General features: G+C 43.5%; 1 protein-coding gene across 1 annotated transcript; it reads left to right on the top strand.

The window, feature by feature from the left end:
- The first annotated feature begins 14,503 nt into the window (after window positions 1-14,503).
- Window positions 14,504-15,439, top strand: LOC149446773 (olfactory receptor 6C1-like). The gene has a single exon (XM_089652719.1). It carries the CDS (start codon window positions 14,504-14,506, stop codon window positions 15,437-15,439), a length of 936 nt encoding a protein of 311 aa, XP_089508845.1.
- The last annotated feature ends 5,449 nt before the right edge of the window (window positions 15,440-20,888 follow it).

The following is a 20,888-nucleotide window of genomic DNA, read 5'->3' as shown; positions in this document are numbered from 1 at the left end:
TTGTACCCCTACCCATTCACTAAAGGGTTACATTTAGAAATATAAAGAAATAAAGACGCTAGACTTTTGAAAAATTCCTTTAATTAAACAAAAAAACCCCCAACAGTTCTTGACAAGTCCTTTCATTTAAAAAAAAGTCCAAAAAAATGGTTCCATCGATGTAATCCATCATCAGTCACGGCATTCAGCGGTGTCACTCGTTGACCCATCCACACCCACCGAGCACTCACCGCAATCTGGCAGGTCTGATATTTGCTGGTCAGAGATAAACAATTGGGCGGAGCTAGCGGTGACTACCAACGTCGCCGCTAACTCCGCCCAATTGTGCTGTGATTGGCCAAAGTATTATTGTACCTGATCTGTGGCCCTCAACCTCATGAAAATGGGGGGAAAAAGTGTGTGAGGTTCCCCCTAAAAGCCATACTTGGCTTGTTATGTACCTGGTGGTGGAGCCTGATGTGTGGAGGTAGGCGTCTCTTACACCTCCAGCTCAGGAGCCCTGGTAAAGTGACAGCAGCTTCAACACAACAAACACTTTTCTCCTGCGCTAGGAAAAGACTCAGTAGACCCAATAGGAGTGTTCTGGAATTTTCTGGAATATGCACTGCTTGCTGCCCTCAACAGACCAGGGTGGTCCAAATACACTGGATGCAAATGGAGAAACAGAAAAAGGGCGCACCGACCTAGTGCATTATCGTTTAAAGTATTTATTGAAGAAATAAAGTAAGTATCATACTCACAATAGACATAAAAACACAGGCATGTCAAACTGAACAAGATGTATGATCCAAACAACATCTGAGTCCATAAGATGGAACCCTGGGCTCTGAGGAAGTGGTTGTGTCCTCGAAACACATTAGCCAGTTGGTCATCCAGGGTTCCATCTTATGGACTCAGATGTTGTTTGAATCATACATCTTGTTCAGTTTGACATGCCTGTGTTTTTATGTCTATTGTGAGTATGATACTTACTTTATTACTTCAATAAATATTTTAAACGATAATGCACTAGATCGGTGCGCCCCTTTTTCTGTTTCCCCATTTGCATAAAGTGACAGCAGTGCCTGAGCTCGGAGTGGGCAGTGCCTGACTGGTTATCCATTGCAGGATGTGGGCTTTGCTAAAGAGAAGGCTGTGTTTTGCAGAACGGCTGTGCTCGCTGACAAGCAGGAGGTGCGTTGCTGTTGAGCAGGTTGTGCTGGTGGAAGACCAGAACAGAAGGCAGGCACAAGACAGCAGGTTCAGATGCAGGAGAGCAGGGTCAGGCAGCCCGAGTCAGCAACTGACAGGCAGATCAGAGTACAATACAGCAGGCAGACGAATAGTGAAGCTCAGGCCAGGGTCGGTAACAGTAGACAGATGGGAGGATAAACAGAAGGAGCAGGCAAAGTCGAAATCCAGAGACAAGCTAGGGGTTGGTACAAGCAGCGTTCAGGCAGGGTAAGAGGTAGATCAAGTCGGTAGCAGGAAGTCAACACAGAAACAGGTATCAGATGCTTCAGGGAATGTAGCAGACCAAGCGGCAAGGACTCCATGCCATAGTGCGGCATAAATAGCCCTCCTGGTGCCAATGTGCACTCATGCATGCACAAGTGCGTTCGTTCGTGCATGCATATTCATTTGTACGTGCACACCTGAAATCCAGCCACAGGCATAGTTCCTCAATCCAGGGTCTCTGTGTACTTGGATATCCCTTTTCTGACAAGGTCTGTTAAGATTTTTAATAGGGGAAAAAGCATGGGGTCCCCCCTAAATTCCTACTAGACCTTTGATCCAAGCACAAGCATGGCAGGCCAGGTAAAGGGGGGATGAGCGAACACTCCCCCCTCCTGAAACGTACCAGGCCGCATGCCCTCAACATGGTAGGGCTGCTTTGGGGTAGGGAGGGCTTCCCCCCAAAAAAACCATTGTCCCCATGTTGATGAGTACAAGGGCCTCTTCCCCACAACCCTGTGCTATGGTTGTGGTGGTCTGTGGGGGGTGACTTATCAGAACTGGAAGCCCCCTGTAAAAGAGGGCCCCCAGATCCCAGCCCCCTTGTGAATGAGTATGGGGTACATAGTACCCCTACCCATTCACCAAAAAAGTTAAAAAAAAAAAGCCAGAAAAATGTTTACATCATTGTAATCCATTGTCAATCATGGCGTCCAGCATTGTCATGATGACGCTGATTCGCCAAAAAAAAAAAAAAACAACACACCTGTCCACACCTGCTGAGCACTCGCCGCTATCTGACATTTGCCTATCAGATGTAAACTATTGGGCGGAGCTAGCGAAGATGTCATCGCTAGCTCCGCCCAGTTGTGCTGTGATTGGCCAATATGTGGTCAGGTGCATCGCTTTGGCCAATCACAATGCACTGCGCTCTGGCAGTGCATTGTGGGGCGCGGTGAATGCCCTTACCGGTCGTGTGTTCACCGAACTTACATTCAACTGGAACATCAAGGACATCACTACTCACCAGGCCAGTTCTTCACTGGTCTTCTTGTCTTCTGCGCCAACATCTTGGATGTGGAAAGTCAGCTGTGACTTCCTGGTACCATAACAGACCGGCAAAGCTCCAAACCTGTAGTATCAATCTCCCAGGTTTACACTCTGTATTCAGGTGCTGGCAGAGATAGCGCATATCTAGCTTCAAGATATAATATAGTAGACTGGTACCACCACGCGCTGTATTCAACTACATTGTAAGATAAATGAAAGACAGGCTTCAGCTCAAATCCCCGTCCATCTGTCTTTTTCTAATTGTGTGGTGGACACCTGTTCTTGTTCATGGCATGCCCGTGCCTGCATATGAATCAGTGCTAATTGTTTAATAAGTTGATTTATTGCTTTTTCTGATGCCTTTAAAGCCTGTACAGATTTATTCCAGGATATGGAACTGGCCTGCACTTCTCTCACTGCCCGCATTCTCCACCAATTGTCAAGATCAGCGGAAAAAACAAGCATCCGCCTCACAGATCTATAAACTAAAAATCCACTTTATTTGTCAGTACAATCCATAGTATTAAAACATAAGCAGAAGTGTGCTTAGCTTCAGCACAGATTCAATGTCTAAAAGGGCAGACTCTCTCTTAGGTCTATGTATCACTACAAATTTGAAATCTTGGAAAGTGAGAAACCATTAGGATACTAAAGTTCTGCCCAGCTTATCAAATATTACCTGGCAACCCCATTTTCGGAGGCTGCTGGTACCACTTCCAATAATCAAGTTGCCCTTTAATCGTATAGCCATGGACTTCGTAGGTCCCTTAATCTAGTCAGCTATAAGACACTAATACATTGTACATTTTAGTGGTCCTTGACTTTGTCACCAGATATCCTGAGGCGGTGTCTTAAAGAAATATCTCCTCCAAGGTCATCACACGGGAGTTATTTCAGATGTTCACAAGAAGAAAGGTCCAATCTGAGATCTTGACTGACCAAGGTACTCTATGTCTAAACTGATGAAGAAGCTCTGTAAACTGTTTACCATTAACCACTTGTGGCTGTCCGTGTATCATATATAAACTGATGGATTGGTGGAACAATTTAGAGAATCATAAAGGGTATTCTTAAGAAAGTGGTTGAAAAAATGGTCTTGACTGAGATTGTTATTGTATATGACCATTTAGTATATATACAGTATATATATAAATATATAAATATATACCGTGTTTCCCCGAAAATAAGAGCTACCCCGAAAGTAAGCCCTAGCAGTACTTTTTGACGTACCGCTAATATAAGCCCTCCCCCAAAAATAAGACCTACCTCCACCAGGGGAGAACTGAGCATTCGGGCACTGCCCAAGGACCCAGGGTCACTGCAGGGCCCCATGAGAGGCTCAGTCCATCCTTGAATGTGCCGCTTCTGAAATAAGCAGGCATTGGGGGGACGGACAGTGAGGCAGGCACTGCAGACACCTCTCCTCCTCGGAGTTTCAGCAGCGGGGCGGGTCCACATACCTGCCATGGTGCTGAAGATGGAGTGCTGGAGGGGCGGGCAGAGTATGCAGCAGGTCAGTGTAACTTTCCGACCCTGGTGACAGCTCTGCAGCTTCATTAAGGAGGAGGGGGGGAGAAAGAGGGCAGAGAGAGAGAAGAGAGAGAAGGAAGCGAAAGAGAGGGGGGAGAGAGGGCAGAGAGGGGAGAGAGAGAGAGAAGGCAGAGAGAGGGCAGAGAGAGAGGGGGGAGAGAGAGAGAAGGCAGAGAGATGGGGGAGAGAGAAGGCAGAGAGGGGGGGGCAGGGAGAGAGCAGAGAGAGAGAGAGAAGGCAGAGGGAGAGAGAAGGCAGAGAGAGAGGGGGGGGCAGAGAGAGAGCAGAGAGAGAGAAGGCAGAGGGAGAGAGAAGGCAGAGAGAGAGAGGGGCAGAGAGAGAGAGGGCTGAGAGAGAGGGGGCTGAGAGAGAGGGGGGCTGGGAGAGAGAGGTCAGAGAGAGAGAGAGGGGGGGGCAGAGAGAGAGAGAGAGAGAGAGAGAGAAAGCAGAGAGAGAGAGGGGGGCTTGCTTTAAAACGTACCTTTTTGTGGACATGGTGGAGAGATCAGTTAGGTTGCAAGCTGACGATCCCTGCAGGATGGATCGGATCTACGGATTGGGGAGGATAATGGATCGGACTACTGCGGGGATCGTCAGAGGGGGTGTCAATAAAAATAAGACCTACCAGAAAATAAGTCCTAGTGCATTTTTTTAACCTAAAATTAATATAAGACAGTGTCTTATTTTTGGGGAAACATGGTATATGTATATATATATATATATATAAAGCAGCAATATAGGTGGAGCGCACAATGATGATCAATCACAGTGCATAGCAATCAGGCCCTCCCAAAGGCCATATATAGTGCCCTTTGGGTCGTTAACATAATAGCCCAAAAATGTTTGTTGAACGCTATGATGTATGGCTTTGTCCATTTTTTTGGATCACCCTTTTGTATGGTGATTTTTCAACAATAAAAGTTTTTTATGTGCAGCAATCCAATTTTCTTTTATATATATATATATATATATATATATATATATATATATATATATATACAACTATATTGCCAATAGTATTGGGCTGCCTGCCTTTCAACACATATAAACTTTAATGGCATCCCATTCTTAGTCCGTAGGGTTCAGTATTGAGTTGGCCCATCCTTTGCAGCTATAACAAATTCAACTCTTCTGGGAGGGCTGTCCACAAGGTTTAGGAGGGTGTCTATGGGAGGATTGTTTGACCATTCTTCCAGAAGCACATTTATGAGGTCAGGCAATGACGTCGGATGAGAAGGCCTGGTTCCCAGTCTTGTTGGAACAGGAAGAGTCCATCCCCAAACTGTTCCCACAAAGTTGGGAACATGAAATTGTCCAAAATGTCTTGGTATGATGACGCCTTAAGAGTTCCCTTCAGTGGAACTAAGGGGCCAAGCCCAACCCCTGAAAAACAACCTCACACAATAATCCCCCCTCCACCAAACTTTTCACTTGGTACAATGCAGTCAGACAAGTATCGTTTTCCTGGCAACCACCAAACCCAGACACGTCCATTGGACTGCCAAGATAGAGAAGCTTGATTTGTCACTGAGGGGAAAGGTGGCAGAGGGGGAAGAAGAAAGGACAGAGGAAGATGCTGGGTGTCTGGGACCAGTGTACCAGTGGAGCTGCCACTCCTTCCAGTGTTCCCTTCAGACTGTTCCCCTCAGCAGCTGGCAGCTGCTGATTACTGTGAAGTATTGTAACTCTGTCTCTTTTTTTTTTGTTTCCCTGTCTGAATGGTGAAAGGTAGTCAGGAAATTAGATGCATAAATTATGCCCTTAAGAAGCCTGATGGTGCTCCTTGGATTTTGGGCCTCTTTATGTGATTAGATTGTGAAAGTCTTATGTGTTTGGGATGTAATTCTATGTATGCCTATGCTGTGTGTTAGAAGTATCCTATTAATTGACAATTTTGTGTAAAAAATAAATTTTCATTTTCTTTCCTGCATTTTCAAAAAACTCACTATGCCCTTCAGAAAATATATTGAGGTATTTGTTTTCCAAAATGTGGTCATTTTATAGGTGTTCCTTCTGTCCTGGCACTTCAGGGACAGGGCTCCTTGAAAGCCTAAGGGAGCTTTTTGGATTTTGAGCCCCTCTATACTCCATACTCAGGAGTAGTAGGATGTGTTTTGGGGTGTAATGCCTATGCTGTGTGAAAAATAACTTGTTAAAATTAAAACTTTGTGAAAAAGAACAAATTATATATAAAGTGGAACTTCACTTTAAAAAAGAAGCTCTGCTGATCTTCCTCTTCCGAGCACCTGAACCTTTTTTTTCAAGCATCAGGTACTTATTTCAGACAGGTAGGAGCTCCTATGTCTGCTCTTCTTGCCTAGAAAAGATGAGCGGAAGTTCTCTACTCCTTTTCCCCCACCTGCAACTTTCTGGGACATGTCACACATACCAGGAGACTGCAGGACAATTCAGAAAGTGTAGCACGTCTTGTGCATTTGCAGTTGGGAGCCGGCTGTGAAACTGCAAAAAGTCAACTTTCCACAGTCATGATGGAGGCACCAGGGACCCAAAGACTTTAGAAGAACTGGCCTCGATGAAGACTGTGCTAGATCCCTGAGCTGGTAAGTGTCTGTTTATTAAAATTCAGCAGCTACAATATTTGTAGCTGCTTATTTGTATTATTTTTCTAAAGAGACTGAAGTTCCCCTTTAATATCTTCGTTTTCTGAAAAATTGTTACAAAAAATTACAGGTTCAAAAAAAATCGCCATTCCTCTTACTAAATAAAGGGGTTAATTTTTGAGAAGTACAAGATAAAATTTCCAGAACATAATCAGTACAAACATTAAAAAAGTCTCACTCGTGTTGTATCGCCATACTTGGGAGGAGTAGCCGAATGTGTTTTGGGGTGTAATTCTATATATATTCTATGATGTATGTTAGAAATATCTTAATTAATTGATAACTTTGTGTTAAAAAAATAATTTTCTTTCCTGCATTTTACAAAAACTTGTGGCAAAAAAAATACATTTTTAAAAGACTCACTGTGCCTTTCAAAAAATCCCTAGGAGTGTTTGCTTACCAAAATGAGATCATTGTGTGGGTTTTCCACTGTCCTGGTGCTCCAGGGTCCCAAAAAAAGTGATAAGTAGCCAGGAAATGAAATGCATAATTTGCGCTCCTTAAAAGCCCAAAGGTGCTCCTTGGATTTTGAGCCCCTGTATGCACCTAGGTTGTGAAAATGTGCCAGATATGTGGTATCCTCATACTTGGGAGAAGTAGCAGAATGCGTTTGGTGTGTAACTGTAAGTATTCCTATGTTGTGTGTGACTTGTTAAAATGGCAACTTTGTGAAGAAAATTTATTTAATTATTCATTTTCCAAAAAATTGTGACAAAAATTACAACTTCAAAAATCTCGCCATGCCACGCCGTGCCATTAAATACCACGGACTGTGTATTTTCCAAAAGAGGTCATTTGGGGGGGGGGGGGGGTTTGTACTGTCTTGACATTTTAGTGCTTAAAGAAATGAGATAGGCAGTCAGTACATTAGGATTAATGATCAATTTTGAAACACACATACCAGGGGTGCTCAACTTGTAGGGAACATGTGGCCCTTGGAGCCCTCTGATGTGGCCCTTGACTTCAAACTAGGGAAGTGCATGTCTGGCGTTAACAACCCTTTGATTGTGATATGTGTCACAAGTTAGCCTGCAGTTTCTTGTTTGTGTATTATTACGTCCTTGCTGCAGTATTGCTCCTGATTCCTTTCACATGTGTGTTTGTCTATGCTCACCTATAGGCGTCTGTAGCAATCATACCCACAGAGATGGACGTGGTTCAACCATTTTGGCTCCAACCTTCATCTTGGCAAAGGATCATCCATCTTATACAAACATATCTCCCCTCATTCTCCCCCTCCCTCTCTGAGAGTCACAGTGACATTTGGTCAGTGTGTGTGTGTTGGAAGTGTCATAGGCAGGCCAGGGCACAGCTCCGAGCTATAAACCATCTCTGAGCTGGGTGCCGGGCTGGCTGGGAAGCTGAGCAATCTGGCACATTGTAAAAAAATAACCCAGGCCTTCCCCTGAGTTCAAAGACATTGCAGAGGAGTAAGGAACTAGATAACACTTTTAAAATCAATTTTTTCCCTATGTCTCATATCTTGGAATATGAGAGACTTACATAAAAACCAGGCCTATCTTCAGATTGCTCACGATCAGACAAATCGTTTGATAGGTCACACTCCCTGACTGGAATACCTAGTAAAGCAGAAAATTACATCTCTTGAACCCTTCAATTATGTATTTCATATTTCATATCTAACCGTTCCTTAGATGCGTCTGCATATTAATCTACCCGTGGGTGGAATGTTACTTGTGCCTAGGAAAAGTTATGAGCCAAAATATGAGCTAAGAGAGATTTTGGTTCTAGTTTGGGTCTCCGCCCAGACAATCCCTCCCCAAATGAGGCATTGGTCCTTGGCTTCAGAGACACCCCCTGCTGGGGGACCACAAAATAGGCTGTCAGGCCTAAGAGAAGAAGTTGAAGAATACTCCCATTTAACATCAGAACCAACTTGGGAGATGTCCCCTTTTGCTCTGAAACTTGATCTGCTTAACCCAAGGCTGATTGGCAAGTACTTCAACCCTTTAACCTCCTTTCTGTTACCTCTTTGCTGTGCTATTGTTCTTTGTATATTTATATATATATAGGTTACATCTTTTTTCTGTAAATATTTTTAATGCACCCTTTTGACCTTTTAGTAATAAATCTTTCTGAAAGTGTTGAACAGTTTCTATAGCTCGTTAATGCAACTTACGTATTCCTGCCTCTAAAAGAGCGCTACTGTGTTTGTTTAACCCTCTGTATAACCTGTCTGCAGTGACAGTGCTATACAGACGATTATTTCAACCATCATAGTGTTATTGCTGATATTGCTGAGTTTCCTCTTTCTCTGTACAAAAAGGAGGTGGTGGCAGTGTGAAGGGTTAATTGAGTAATTAACCTGACCCAGTAACAATCGCATTCAGGCTGCCGGTATATCGATTTGTGGTCCATTAGCTGGAAAATCGTTGTGCAGGGTGCAGCTGGGCATGGCATTGTTACGCACATGACATCGCGGTTTCAGATTGGCTAGTCCTTCGGTCACGAGTTTGGTGAGAAGGTCAGGGGTCTGCCGCGCGATCGTCACAGCGTTGTCTGCTGTTCTCTGGGTTTTATTTCCTTCCCTTCCATCACTTCCTGGCCCACCTCCTAGTTTGCTTGTCTATATAAGTCATGCTCAGTCTGGGCCACTTTGCCTGAGCACCTTCCTAGTTGTCTGAGCTCATGTGTGTTGCTATTGCCTGTACCCTGCTTTGAATACTCGTGTATCGACCCCGGCTTCATTCTCTGACTATGCTTGTTTTCCACCTGTCCTGACTTCGACTGGTCTATTGGATTCCCATTGTACTCTGCTCACACGAGCGGTCTCCACATCCTCAGCTGGGCGTACCCGGGGGCCGTGACCTGGTTCCCACCATCAGGGTCTCTGGTGAAGAAGCAGACTAGGGCTTAGACTCCAGGCCCTGGGGAGCCCCAAGCTGACTACCTAGAAGGGCTCACTACCACAGGTGCTAACAATATGGGCTTGCCTACCCAGCAGCCCACCGCATCAGAGTGCATTGAGCCAGCGAGGTAGCAAGCATAAGCGGATGCTTCCTCTGTTGCACAGGCTCCTGTGCGAGGCAGAGTGATACCAAGTGCACTTCTCTGAGGACCTTTCTGGTAGCCTGGAGAGCGATGCCAGCAGAAGCTGGAAGAGAAAAAGAAGGTCTGTGTATTATACAACACATACACTGGGCATAATAGCTTTTACAATGGACATACAGGTGAAACTCGATAAATTAGAATATCGTGCAAAAGTTCATTTATTTCAGTAATGCAACTTAAAAGGTGAAACTAATATATGAGATAGACTCATTACATGCAAAGTAAGATAGTTCAAGCCGTGATTTGTCATCATTGTGATGATTATGGCTTACAGCTCATGAAAACCCCAAATCCACAATCTCAGAAAATGAGAATATTCCATGCAATCAATAAAACAAGGATTGTACATAGAACAATATTGGACCTCTGAAAAGTATAAACATGCATATGTACTCCATACTTGGTTTGGACCCCTTTTACAGCAATTACTGCCTCAATGTGGCGTGGCATGGAAGCTATCAGCCTGTGGCACTGCTGAGGTGTTATGGAAGACCAGGATGCTTCAATAGCGGCCTTTAGCTCTTCTGCATTGTTCGGTCTCATGTCTCTCATCTTTCTCTTGGAAATGCCCCATAGATTCTCTATGGGGTTCAGGTCAGGTGAGTTTGCTGGCCAATCAAGCATAGTAATCCCACGGTCATTGAACCAGGTTTTGGTGCTTTTGGCAGTGTGGGCGGTGCCAAGTCCTGCTGGAAAATGAAGTCAGCATCCCCATAAAGCTCGACTGTGGAAGGAAGCATGAAGTGCTCCAAAATCTCCTGGTAGACGGCTGCGTTGACCCTTGACTTAATGAAGCACAGTGGACCAACACCAGCAGATGACATGGCTCCCCAAATCAACACAGACTGTGGAAACTTCACACTGGACTTCAAGCATCTTGCAATGTGTGCCTCTCCATTCTTCCTCCATACTCGGGGTCCTTGAGCCTCTCCATTCTTCCTCCATACTCGGGGTCCTTGGGCCTCTCCATTCTTCCTCCATACTCGGGGTCCTTGGGCCTCTCCATTCTTCCTCTATACTCTGGGTCCTTGGGCCTCTCCATTCTTCCTCCATACTCCGGGTCCTTGGTTTCCAAATGAGATGCAAACGTTGCTCTCATCAGAAAAGAGGACTTTGGACCACTGAGCAACAGACCAGGTCTGTTTTTCTTTAGCCCATGTAAGACGCTTCTGACGTTGCTTGTTGTTCAGGAGCGGCTTGACAAGAGGAATACGACATTTGAAGCCCATGTCCAGGATCCGTCTGTGTGTGGTGGCTCTTGATGCACTGACTCCAGCCTCAGTCCACTCCTTGTGAAAGTCCCAAACACTTTTGAATGGCCTTTTCCTGACAATCCTCTCCAGGCTGCAGTCATCCCTGCTGCTTGTGCACCTTTTTCTTCCACACTTTTCCCTTCCACATAACTTTCTATTAATGTGCTTTGATACAGCACTTTGGGAACATCCAACTTCTTTTGCAATTACCTTCTGAGGCTTCCCTCCTTATGGAGGGTGTCAATGATGGTTTTCTGCACAACTGTCAGGTCAGCAGTCTTTCCCATGATTGTGATTCCTACTGAACCAAACTGAGAGACCATTTAAAGGCTCAGGAACCCTTTGCAGGTGTTATGGCTTAATTATCTGATTAGAGTGGGACACTTTGAGCCGAGAATATTGCACCTTTTCACAATATTCTCATTTTCTGAGATTGTGGATTTGGGGTTTTCATGAGCTGTAAGCCATAATCATCACAATGATGACAAATCACGGCTTGAACTATCTTACTTTGCATGTAATGAGTCTCTCATATATTAGTTTCACCTTTTAAGTTGCATTACTGAAATAAATGAACTGTTGCACGATATTCTAATTTTTTGAGTTTCACCTGTATTAGCACCTATAATAGGGTTAACAACTATTGGGCTGCTTTCACACTGATCCGCAAGTGCAGCGCAGTGAACCTGCAGCTTTCCTGTGGACCAACTGCACTGAACCATAGACTTCTATTATATCTTTCTGAAAGTGCACCAAGACACATGAATGCAGGAGTTTTGGCGTGCTTTCAGAAAGTGCACCACCCCTACAAGATATAAAAGATGTCTATCGTAAAGCACAGCTAACCTGCAGAAAATCCGCAGCTAAACCGTAGCACATCAGTGTGAAAGCAGCATTATATGGGGGTCATTAACTTTGCAGTTTGGGGGTGGGGTGGCAAAGCCTCATAGCTCAGATGTGTTTTTACCACACCTCTTCCAGCACTGGTGTTGCATCAGAGGTTGCAATGGCAACCCTTCCCCATGCTTCAGGGGGCCCATGCAGCCTCCCTGTCACATTCGTTCTACACTTGAACAAAGGGGTGGTGGGGAAGGCATTTACAGGAACTGATCTTCCTCATTTTCCTCCTTCAACCGCTGAAAACCGGCTTCTTCTCTTCTCCCTCCCGCCGGAATTCAGCAGTTGCAGGAGTAAAATGTTCATTATGCTATTCCAGATTCAAAATTCTGAACCATTTCATTGTGGGCTGTCACCAGGTACTAAATCGCTTAAGTGGCCCCCCTCTTCAAAAGGTTGATCACCCCTGACATATACCATACCCTGTAGGCTCTATATCTTCAACAGACTAAAATAACATACAATGATTTGTCTTTTATTCACCAAAGAAATTTAACAGAATACATGTTGGCCACCATTTATGAAGAAAAATTATTGATTTGCAAAGTTTTGTAACAGAAACCACGACAAAAAAAATTCTGTCTTTTTTCCGTTATATAGTAAAAAAGTAAAAAAAAAAACCAAGTGGTGATTAAATATCACCAAAAGAAAGTTCTATCTGCCCCCCAAAAATGATAACAAATTCATTTGGATACAGTGTTCAATGACCGAGTGATTGTCAGTGATGAAAAATGAAATATGGCCTGGACTGGAAGAGGGTGTAACAGTCCAGTATTTAGGTGGTTAAAAATCATTTTAGTCCTGAATATTACTTAAAGTGTTACTAAACCCACAACAGTACAATCAGTCTGTATATGCAGTAAAGTATGCTTGTTATACTCACTCTGGAACCTAAGGGGTTAATCCTCTGCATTGTGCAAAAATGCTGTTTGATCCTGTCTTCTCTGATTCTCCCCTTCTTCTACTGTCCCTAATCCATCTGCTGATAGAACAGAGCCTTGGGGGCAAGCTGCACATGATCAGTTTGGTGTGTATTGTTAGAATGTTTTTTTTTCTTGGGAGAGTTCATGTGATCAGCACAGGGTCAATCAGCACTATGCAGACAGAGGGTCAGGGGTTATGGAGCATCATAAGACAATCCCTGTGCACCATATGTTCCCCCCTGCTCCCCAAGCCCCCGTGTGCCCAAACAGTGCTGCTGGCTTCTCTTCTTTCCTTTCCACCATAAGCACACAATAGGATCCTTCAGGATGGAAAGCAGGGGAAGGGTCCGCTAATGATGTCACATCTAGCAGCCGCGTCCTTTCCTGAATGAACACAATGAGTGATCAGTAACAATCACTCACTGTGTTCATTCATAACTGAACCATTTTTATTTTTTTTTGGTGGAGGGGCCCTGTCAGGTTTGCTGCATGGGGCCCCATGGTTTCTAACAGTTTTACACCAGTTTGACACCCCTGTTCTACAGAGTTCAGGGTGTTTTTTGTATATTTTTTTTAAATCTTCAATTACATTAACTATACCAGTTTTAATCATTGTCTAATAAAATATACATTTTTAATTTGCTGGTTTTTGGGTGCCTAAAAAAATCCCATCCTTCCATACTATCTTTTGTTCTATATTAGGGATGTGGCACCTTAGTAACTAGAAGTGCCAAGATCTATTTCTAGATTTTCTACAGTACAAATTCTTATTGCTTTTAGTTTTGCAAAACCATGATGGTCCTATTCCCACTTGAGTGGTGAGTAAATTCTTTGATAACTATTCATACTGTGATGGCCATCATTCATGCTGTGGTGGCCATCATTTTACTTCGCTAGGTCATCTCAGTACATCATATATAGTACTGTAAACAGCAATGTAGATGGTTTAGAGTATGTAAATAATTGCTAACGATCAAAAGGTGGTCTTCGGGGAATCCAGGTAATTAAGTACTTGTTTACAGGCTTTAGGGAGATCATAAAATGCTCAACCTACAGCAAGACCCTGTAAATAGGCAAAGCTTGCCACCACTCCACGGCAGAGGTATAGTGTGCAGATGCTGAACCGTGATATACAGTTTTTCTTAGGCATGCATACCTGATAATGAAACTCCTATTTGTGTCATAGTCCTCTTCTTCGAGACCTTCACGTCATATGGCATTGCTTTCTTCTAAATTCTACCTGGTCATTAAACACCACAAAGTTTCTTTTTTGTAGCCATATATATGACATTTTCTATGCATTGAAGTGCATTTAGAAACATTGTCATGTCTTCATTAAAAACTGGATCTCCATTTAAAGCCTGCACCTGATCTGATATATTATTTTACAAAAGGTATGCTGTTACTGTTGGTGCCTCTTTCACATTTGTGGGCTATTACGGGTAATCTAAGTTATTTTAAATTTACAGAATACCTATTCGGTGGGGCTTTTCTATACCTTTTCTGGTGCTAATTTAAAGAAAACAGTATTTGGGTTTGCAGAATTTATTTCTCGAAATTTATCAAAGTCATTATCTGGGGCCAACCCTTACCTGATATAATCTGATGCTATCCCCAAATATTAAGGCAAAAAACCCTTTTCCAATAAAAATACAATGCCAGACGTATTTTGGTTAAATTACTAGTTATTCAGGTTGTTCCCTTCCTGCCTACTAAGAAAAACATGATTAAGAAAAATGAGACAATGGTGATCTATTTCATTCTTAAAGGAATTTCCGATGTCCCTAAACTGCAGCTCCTGACCTTCTCCCTGGTTCTCCTCATTTATAACGTCACCATTGGTGGCAATGTGATCATTCTTCTGCTGGTTTGCCTGGATTCTCAGCTTCACACTCCCATGTACTTCTTCTTGTGTAATCTGTCCATTCTCAATATCTCTTCTACGACAGTAACCCTACATAAGATCTTAAGTAGCTTTGCAATAAGAGACAACGTGGTGTCTTTTAATGACTGTATGGTACAGCTATGTATGTTCTCATGGTTATCAGGCAATGAGTTTATATTGCTTACAGCCATGAGCTACGATCGTTATGTTGCCATCTGCAACCCATTGCATTACTCAACTGTCATGAATGGTAGAGTCTCTGTTGGTTTGGCCATATTCTGCTGGTCATTTAGTCTTCTACAGATGCTTCCTGCCATGGTCATAGTGTCTAGATTCTCCTGCTACTCTTCAAACACAATTGATCACTTCTTCTGTGATATGGTGGCCCTGATGAACCTTTCCTGCAGTGACACCTCCATTCTGAAGCTGTTGATTTTCACAGAGGGGATCTTACTTTCAACCTTCACTCCTTTTCTGCTCACCTTCATCTCCTATTCATTTATCATCACCACCATATTGAGAATTAGGTCTACCACAGGGAGATCTAAAGCTTTCTACACGTGTTCCTCTCACATAACAGTTGTTGCTCTTCACTACACTACCATTGTGTGCCAATATTTCACCCCAAGTAGCACTTTTATGTCCAGTAAACTTTTGTCTTTGCTCAACACGGCTTTGGTTCCCATGTTAAATCCTTTTATTTACAGTTTAAAAAATAAAGAGGTGAAGTCAGCGCTATGGCGACAACTCAAGTATTTTAAGTCTGTTTTATGAAGAGAAGTTGGTCATAAGGACATATATTTATAAAACAATAATGACTTTATGAGCATAGGCTTTGTTGATGTGATATTGACTTATATCTAGTGTAGGAATGGTACTTACTCGTGTCTTAGCTACAAAACTATTTTTCATCAACTCAAGAAAAAATTAACTACTTAGCACAGTGGCTAGCCCTGCTACCTAGGAGCACTAGGGTTGTTGGTTCAAATCCCAACAATGGCACTGCTTGTGTAGAGTTTACATATTCTCTCTCAGCCTGCATGGGTGACCACCCACACTCCACGGTACAATATGGCATTACATGCTAGATGTGCATTCTCTAGCTATCTATTCATTCAGTTGTATCTGACCCTTGCTGATTGCATGGACTGTCACTTGCAAGTGACTTCTTCTCTTAGCAATTATTTTACAGGGTAGGTTGCCAGGTCTTTCCCCAACCCCTGCCATGCAGGAGATCCTGCATGGCCAGGGATGAAACTAGGACAATTTAGACCATAGCCAATGAACCTACCAGCATGTGGAAGGACACGGGAGTACTTGGAGGAAACCCATGGAGAACATGCAAACTCCATACAGGAGGCACCATGGTTGGGAATCGAACCCATGACCCTATTACTGCAAGGTAGAAGTGCTAACCACTAAGCCACTGAGCCACCAACGTTCTCTGGACCTATGTATTTTTATATATTTATGTATGTTTCTACACAATTGAACTTTTTTTATATGCATTTTTAACTTTCATGCTTTATGGTCTTATGCTTGATTTTACATCAAAGGACATGTATTTGTGTTACTGACATGTTTTGATGACACCTATGCCCCTCCTCCTAGTTGGGGATGGCCCTGCCCAGATGGGAGGGCTCTCACTTAGTCCCTTGGTATATATGGCAGGGGGAACTCATTGTGTAGTTAGCTCTGATGAAGATGGGTCTCCCTTCAAAACGCGTCAGCCTCACTTTGAGAGTCTACCCTCGTGACGTGACTCACACTGGCTCTACACTCCCTAGTTCCTTTGAGGATCTGTAATGCTTGTTATACTTCCTTGTTTGTGAGTATATATGTTTTTTATTTAATAAAATCACAGACTTACTGATGTAATGCGCAAGGTTGGTGCGCTCTTTCTTTTCGCTTTGCTTCACAGTATCGGTCAGACTTCCCCAGCCTTGTTCTAGAGCTGCACCACCTTCTATGCACTGGTGACATTGTTTCGAGAGTCCTTCAACCCTTAAACCCCTGGTTTGTGTCCTAGAGCAGCCTTTCTCAACCAGGGAGCCCAGGTACCCTGAGGTGCCTTGAGGTTTCATCAGGGGTGCCTTGGCAAAATGTCTAAAAATTGCCCAAAACTTGTATACAAGCCAGAGGGTGGAATAGGCCTGCCTTTTAGTTACACAAAGCCACAGGTTTTCATTGTGCACCATTATGACCTTCTAGCCGCCGGCATCCTGACAACCAATGACATCATCAATTGATAAGAAGGATGTCAGTTGCCTGCACAGCATCCTAGTTTAACCCTCGCTTGCCCTTTCCTTCAGTGCTGGGGTCACATTAGCTCAGTGATGGAGGAAAAACTGAGGGAGAAGAGAAACATTGGAATACTAGTCAATATCAGTGAGCAAAAGTGCATTTGTTTTGTAAGAATAAATCACCTCTAATGTTGGGTGTCCTACATGTGTGGATGTTGCTGCGTTATAGGAAACTAATATAATAGCTTTTCACATTTTAGAATGGGGTGCCCTTTCAAAATGATGGACAGTCTTGAGGCACCCCATTTTAGAATGGGGCACCTCAAGACTGTCCATATATTTAAAGGGTGCCTCGGGACTGTCCACAATTTTAAAGGGTGCCTTGGGACTGCCCATAATTTTAAAGGGTGCCTTGACTAAAAAAAGGTTGAGAAACACTGTCCTAGAGCACAGGAGGTGTTGTTTCTGTTTCTGTTTCCACTGCTGGTGTAGAGTTTGCATGTTCTCCCTGGACCTGCATGAGTGTCCTCCCACACTCCAAAGACATGATGGTAGGTAAATTGGCCCTAGTATGTACGAATGTGAGTTAGGGACCTTAGATTGGACGCTCCTTGAGGGCAGGGACTGATATGAATGTATAATATATGTAAAGCACTGCATAAATTGACAGTTCTATATAATAACCTGCAGAAGGTTTTACCCCCTTCATGACCCGTGCATTTTTTTTATCTTTTCACTCCTCACTAGCTGTCAAATTTAAAAAAAATGTGGCCTTGAGGGGCTCTGCCTGCCGAGCTGTGCCACTTATTCATGGTCCTCTGTGAATGAGAAACTACAAGTCCTGACAGCCTTAGCCGCTGTCGGATTGTAGTTCTCATTGAACTACCACGGCACTGTGGACCACTGTGGTAGCTCATTGATTCTTCCTGTCAGTGCATCTGCTTGCCCATACATCCCATACATCCTGTACAGGCAAGAAGATATACTGACAGATCTGCAGGAGACCTGCATGGCACCAGTGATCTGCTGATCGCTGGTGCAATGATTTACAGGCTCCTGCAACAAAAAATAATAAATGCACATTTTTTTTTACCTGAAAAAAATGTGCTTTTATTATTTTTGTTAAAAAGGTGAACTTATCCTTTAACTGGCAATTGCTCGGTCTTGCAACCCTGTGCCTAAATTAAATTTAGATATTTTTTTGTTCACACAAATAGAGCTTTCTTTTGGTGGTGTCTGATTAAAACCTTTATTATATAAATGTAAAAAGTCAGAAAATTTTGGAATAAAAAAATACAATAATTTCTACTTTCTGTTAAAAAAAAAACAATAAAAATCAAATTTCTTCATATATTTAGACCAAAATTTACATGTCTTTGGTAAAAAAAAGTCCCAAGAAGTGTATATTTATATTGTAAAGCGCTGAGCAAACTGTTGGCGCTATATAAATCCTGTATAATAATATTATATTAATTGGTTTGCGTGAAAATTATACCGTCTACAAACTATGGTGCATATATACTGGAATTTACACAGCTATAGGCGCTATACTAGTAATGGCGGTGATCAGCGACCTATAGTGTGACTGTGATAGTGTGGAGGGCAAACTGGCACTAACAGACACTGGCTGGGAGGTACACTAACTGAGTAACTGACACTGATGTTGTTATCGACATTGATGCAGTAATAAGATATAATACTGTACATTGTACTAATGACACTGGCTGGGAAGGGGTTAACATCAAGGGGCAATCAAGGGGTTAATTGTGTGCCTAACAAGTGTAATGCGTGCTGCTTTTACTCACAGATCTGGCTGCTTTTTCTCCATGAACTCAGATATGAATTCAGGGAGAAGAAACAGCCAGGTCGCTGTCTGTTTACAGAATTCTGTGATTGGACACAGCCGATCGCAGGTTTCAGCCAAAATCATTGGCTAAAACTAGCTGACAAACTTGTGCTGTGTCCATTCACACCATGGGTCAGAAGGGGGCGCACACACTGGAAAACCTGGAAACAGGCAGTGACGTATGGGTTTGTCGTCCAGCCTGTAGCTGCCAGCAGGAGGCGCACTGTGGGTGAACGTCAAGTGATTGAAATCCTCTTTCATGTGCGGGAAAACCTCTTGTGAATAAAAGTGTTATCTGGAACTTCCTAAAGCGAAATATTAAGAAAATTCTAGGTCTACCTTTTTTGCAAAAATAAAGATTTTTTTTGATCTTGCCAAAAACTTTAAGGAACACTTGTTTGATCTAAATGTTGAGATAAATAAAACTAAACTAAGTTATGGTTATTGTAATGAGAAGCTTTTTGGATTTTTTATAACATAGTATATGCAGTAAAGCATGCTTGTTATACTCACTGTGGAACCTAAGGGGTTAATCCTCTGCATTGTGTAAAAAGGCTGTTTGATCCTGTCTTCTCTGATCCTCCCCTTCTTCTACTCTCCCCAGTCCATCTGCTGATAGAACAGAGCCTTGGGGGCACTCTGCACATGCTCAGTTTGGTATGTATTGCTAGCTACTTTTTTTTTTTCTGCTGAGAGGGTGCATGTGATTAGCACAGGGCAAATGAGTGCTGTCCAGACAGAGGGGTCAGGGGTTATGCAGCCTTATAGGACAGTCAAATCAGAATGAAAACTCCTCCTACAAGCTTTAACCAGTTCTCTGCTGGACACTGATAGAAGTCACAAGACTGCTATATACTGCTGATGAGAAAAGGCATTTAGCAGTTTATATTTACTAAAATAATTGCATTTCCATGTTGTGTGTACTGTGGCAGACCAGATATAGTGAATGCAGGGTCCAGGGAGACTGGATATAGTGAATGCAGGGTCCGGGGAGAGCGGATATAGTGAATGCAGGGTCCGGGAGACCAGATATAGTGAATGCAGGGTCCAGAGAGACCAGATATAGTGAATGCAGGGTCCAGGGAGACCAGATATAGTAAATGCAGGGTCTGGGGAGACCAGATATAGTGAATGTAGGGTCCGTGGAGACCGGATATAGTAAATGCAGGGTCCGGGGAGACCAGATATAGTGAATGCAGGGTCCGGGGAGAGCGGATATAGTGAATGCAGGGTCCGGGGAGACCAGATATAGGGAATGCTGGGTCTGGGGAGACCAGATATAGTGAATGCAGGGTCCGGAGAGAGCGGATATAGTGAATTCAGGGTCCGGGGAGAGCGGATATAGTGAATGCAGGGTCCAGAGAGACCGGATATAGTGAATGCAGGGTCCGGGGAGACCGGATATAGAGAATGCAGGGTCCGGGAAGACCGGATATAATGAATGCAGGGTTCGGGGAGACCGGATATAGTGAATGCAGGGTCTGGGGAGACCGGATATAGTGAATGCAGGTCCGGGGAGACTGGATATAGTGAATGCAGGGTCCGGGGAGAGCGGATATAGTGAAGGCGGGGTCCGGGGAGAGCGGATATAGTGAATGCAGGGTCCTGGGAGACCAGATATAGTGAATGCAGGGTCCGGGGAGACCAGATATAGTGAATGCAGGGTCCGGGGAGACCAGATATAGTAAATGCAGGGTCTGGGGAGACCAGATATAGTGAATGTAGGGTCCGTGGAGACCGGATATAGTAAATGCAGGGTCCTGGGGGAGAGCGGATATAGTGAATGCAGAGTCCGGGGAGACCAGATATAGTGAATGCAGGGTCCGGAGAGACCGGATATAGTGAATTCAGGGTCCGGGGAGAGCGGATATAGTGAATGAAGGGTCCAGAGAGACCGGATATAGAGAATGCAGGGTCCGGGGAGACCGGATATAATGAATGCAGGGTCCGGGGAGACCAGATATAGTGAATGCAGGGTTCTGGGTTTAGTAACACTTTAAAGAGTATCTAAGCCAGATTTTTTTTAGTTTTTGATGGAGTGAGGATGGAGTAAGATATGGTTAGAACTAGTGTTGCTGTTCATGTTTGAGTAAAAGTTAAAGTGATTCTAAAGGCTTATTTTTTTTAAAGAAAA

This window comes from Staurois parvus, unplaced genomic scaffold (assembly GCF_062004578.1).
Source record: "Staurois parvus isolate SC_StPar_1 unplaced genomic scaffold, SC_StPar_1.0 ptg000691l, whole genome shotgun sequence".
NCBI lineage: Eukaryota > Metazoa > Chordata > Amphibia > Anura > Ranidae > Staurois > Staurois parvus.
Note: the sequence above shows the minus strand (reverse complement) of the source record. Positions and strands in the feature narration are given on the sequence as shown.

What these genes read in the sequence shown, in the direction of transcription:
- LOC149446773 (XM_089652719.1), top strand. Translation starts at nt 14,504, where the DNA reads ATGATTAAGAAAAATGAGACAATGGTGATCTATTTCATTCTTAAAGGA.